This window comes from Frankliniella occidentalis, unplaced genomic scaffold, assembly GCF_000697945.3.
Source record: "Frankliniella occidentalis isolate FOCC.00 unplaced genomic scaffold, Focc_3.1 Scaffold2, whole genome shotgun sequence".
Classification (NCBI taxonomy): domain Eukaryota; kingdom Metazoa; phylum Arthropoda; class Insecta; order Thysanoptera; family Thripidae; genus Frankliniella; species Frankliniella occidentalis.
Window position 1 is genome coordinate 1448056 of NW_026267132.1, and position 3733 is coordinate 1451788.

Sequence of the window (3733 nt, forward strand, 5' to 3'; positions counted from 1 at the left end):
TTAAAAATTAGTTTGTAGTTTATAGAACTATTCTGATGTTTTTATTTATTTGGCAATTGTTAGGTAATATTTAGCTGCTGCTTATGAGAGCTAAGAAAAATACGCTGAATGTGTGAGTGTTGGTATTTTGGGTTAATTTGTAAGTTTGATGAAATACGTACCCTCTTAAAGTTTGTAGTTCGCAGGAAACGCTGCTCGTGACAACAAAAAGACGTTTTTCATCCCCTGTGGTTTTGATGATCATCTGAAGGTGGAGTTTGAACAGCAGTTTGAACAGTTCTACGAGAAAGTCACCATCCTGTTCATGTTGTATCACTTCAATTGGAGCTTGACACCATGGAACACAGAGCAGCAACATGTCCTCTTTGTTTTTTTCAGGCAGTTCTGAATAGCATGTTATCCAGTGGTATGAAGGTGGAGTTTGAAGGACAGCTTGAACAGTTGTACGAAAAGGTGACCATCCTGTTCATGGTGTATTTCTTCAATTGGAGCTTGACACCATGGAACACAGAGCAGCAACATGTCCCCCACAGTTTATACATTTGTAGAAGAAGGTGACCAGTTTTCTCAGGTAGTTAGCCTGAGATTTCATCTCCTGAAGATTGAAGAAAATATTAAAAATTAGTTTGTAGTTTATAGAACTATTCTGATGTTTTTATTTATTTGGCAATTGTTTGGTAATATTTAGCTGCTGCTTATGAGAGCTAAGGAAGGAGTGTTGGTGTTTTGGGTTAATTTGTAAGTTTGATGAAATACGTACCCTCTTAAAGTTTGTAGTTCGCAGGAAACGCTGCTCGTGACAACAAGAAGACGTTTTTCATCCCATGTGGTTCTGATGACTATTTTTAGAGAGAGAATGCATTGATGAGGACAATGAATTATCCAGTGGTATGGAGGTGGAGTTTGAGGGGTAGGTCGGACAGTTGTACGAGAAGGTGACCATCCTCTTAGGCAGGTGGCCTAAGATTTCACCTCCTGAAAATTGAATAAAATATTAGGTATAATAGTATCTGGGCAAAGGAAATTACGCTGGTGCTTTTATTTATTTGTCAACCGTTATGGAATATTTAGTTGAATGTGTGAACTGTATTACGTAGCTCTTACAAAATACGTACCCTTTTAAGGTTTGGAGTTGGAAGGAAACGCTGTCCGGGACAACAAAAAGACGTACTTCATCTTGTGTCGTTTTGATGATCACTTTAAGAGACAATGCCTAAATGAGGATAACGAAGACGTCTCTATCGTTTGATCTTCCTATGAACCGCACGTCCGTCTGTAAATTTATATTTTAAACATGTGTTTATATAATTACTGTTATATTAATTTGTAGTAGATCATATAGATCACGTACTTGCCTTCTTTCAATTCTTTAATGATTAAAGCTTATGCTTCTTATTTAAAACAATGTTACTGTTTATAATATACTGTTATATTTGTTGTCTTGGTTATTCTTGTATTTTTCTTCATTTCTTCTTAACTTGGTTTTCGTCATAGAAGTAGTATCTTTGGTCAAGAGATGGCGTTCATTTCGCTGCGCATGCGCAATTGAGGAAAGTTGTGTCTTTGATATGTTATTTCTTATTATATTATAAAATTTAATTTATCACAGTTTATTAAATAAACCATATTATAATTAAAACAATTGTGTGTAAAACTCCTATTACAATACAAAAAGCAAAAGTGTTATGTATAGTCAAATTTTTTCCTGCGCATGCGCAGTTTGGCAAAGTTGTGTGATTGATTATTTTTATTTTATTATAGTATAAAATCAAATTAATTATAGTTCATGAGATAAACTATATTAAATTTAAAAAAATTGTATGTAAAACTTCTATTAAAAGAAAATTACCGAAAATGTTGTGTATAGTTGAAATAAGGTAAGGTAGAATGGTGTTTAACCTCAAATTCGTAGTGTGCTATATATAAAATTGTGATTTGTTATTAAAAATGTATACAAAGTGAAAAAAAAGTTCTATTATTGATTGGTTACTGGGTCAAGACCTGTAATTTGGTTATATGCAATAAACTGTACGTGCTGTGGTGTCTGAGCTGAAAGTGGGGTATAAATTAAACCGTACTGAGCACAATACTCGTTCTTCCACCTCCGATAGAAGATGATGATGGAGGTAAAGAACGAGTAACAAGGTTTGGCTATTAACCAGATGCCTAAGTTACAGATAATAAAAATAAGCAGGTTCAAGGCATTCCTTTTATGCCCCCGAAAATGCTCTTAATCCAGAACATCTGCCAAAGCAGTTAATTTGGAGAAAGTTTTTGACCACTCCATTAAGCTACACATAACTCCAGAATTAATTGGTATAAAAATAATTACAAAGAATAATTTAAATCATGCAGTGTCACGCTGATATTCTGAAATTCTGGTACCCAATGTCTTAGTTGGTGTGGAAGAAACAACATTGGGATTGATTGGCCAGGTAGCTAAACTATCCTCATAACCCATTTTATCTCGTGTAAGTGACAAACCAAACATAGAATTAGTTCCACTCTGAAAAGTAACAGGATCACAGCTAGACCTAGTTCCGTAACCAGTATCCTGCGACATCATATTAGATGATGCTGCATGCTGTGAATATGAAAAGTTAGTCACCTCATGTTGATAAGTGACATCAGGCAATGGTTCACCTTCTCTCCAGCCCTCTGTCTGACTAGAAGGTTTACTTTGTGAAATATCCATCATATTGTGAGCTGAAGATAAATCCATGGATACATTAGTTTTCACGGGAGTAGAAGTTTGGGAAATGGACATGGCATCACTAGAACAATTGAGAGAATTTCTCTTATTTCTTTTGGCCCATTTTACACCAATTTGTGAATGTTCCAGTTCCACAACTTCAGGGGAATCTTTGTCATGTAGAGGTGCAGTTCCTTTGAGACAGAAAAACAATTAATAGAACAGTGTATGGTAGAGAATAGAAGTTTTCAATACTATTAACAATGCAGTGAAGCTCACCAAGAGGAGAACAAGCCCCAGCCTGGGCTATCAAATGAGTTTGCCTGGGAGTACTTGGTGGGTTCTGTATTATAGAAACATCAATTGACATGTCATCTGTGTCTCGAGTGAAGTCAAGTCTTGTAGCTGATTTGACTCGTCTCATTGGGGTAACTCCACTGTGTACAGGGGAAATGCCTGGTGGTGACTGAATTTGGTTGTTACCAGGTAGGGGAGTGCCAAAACTACGCCCTTGAAACTGAACCAAGGAATGACTGACAGATCTGTAATACAGGATACAACCACAGTAATTTTGATCTTCAAGTATGCAAAATGTATGGATATAGAAAACCAAATTAATTTACAGAGAGTTGAAAGTTCTAAAAAGTAATACCCATGAGTAATGCTGAAATGTGAAGGTTGCATTGGAGTGGCTGGAGCTGGAGATGGAGAAGAATCCGATTGGAAAAATAGTTTACGGCGAAGAGATGACGTGCTCATAGCACCTTCGTCTCCTTCTGTTGCTTGTTGAGCTTGTTGCTGATCCTAATATATAACACAGAATTTTAAGAGAGCACATTACACATTAGATTAGATCAACATTTAATTAATATAATTTATGTCTGATGGCAATATTACCTGAGTAAAAGTAAAGAATGGTTTCAAAGCCAACTCCATACTAGGAGGAAGTACTGGTGGTAGTGTTAAAGTTGTTTGGGTCCAAACTAGAAAAAAATAATAATGATAAAATAACAACTTAAGAACCAAATTAACATTTTAAAG

At 35.6% G+C, this 3733-nt stretch overlaps 3 protein-coding genes across 5 annotated transcripts in view; 1 reads left to right on the plus strand and 2 right to left on the minus strand.

Moving 5' to 3' along the window:
* Window positions 1-3733, minus strand: part of LOC113218265 (protein starmaker-like) — a 14025-nt gene that overhangs the window by 8482 nt on the left and 1810 nt on the right. The window lies entirely within an intron of this gene.
* Window positions 7-3733, plus strand: part of LOC113218294 (uncharacterized) — a 20703-nt gene continuing 16976 nt past the window's right edge. For both annotated transcript variants that reach the window (XM_052265356.1, XM_052265365.1), the window contains exon 1: window positions 7-1877. The gene's annotated coding sequence lies outside the window, so the exon portion shown is untranslated. The remainder of the gene's footprint in view (window positions 1878-3733) is intronic.
* LOC113218264 (uncharacterized) overlaps window positions 2196-3733 on the minus strand; it is an 11080-nt gene continuing 9542 nt past the window's right edge. For both annotated transcript variants that reach the window (XM_052265369.1, XM_052265373.1), the window contains 4 exons: window positions 3590-3675; window positions 3345-3496; window positions 2972-3234; window positions 2196-2886 (listed from right to left, as the gene is read on the minus strand). In XM_052265369.1, coding sequence (XP_052121329.1) covers window positions 2348-2886; window positions 2972-3234; window positions 3345-3496; window positions 3590-3675 — 1040 coding nt within the window. In that variant the 3' untranslated portion in view covers window positions 2196-2347. The remainder of the gene's footprint in view (window positions 2887-2971; window positions 3235-3344; window positions 3497-3589; window positions 3676-3733) is intronic.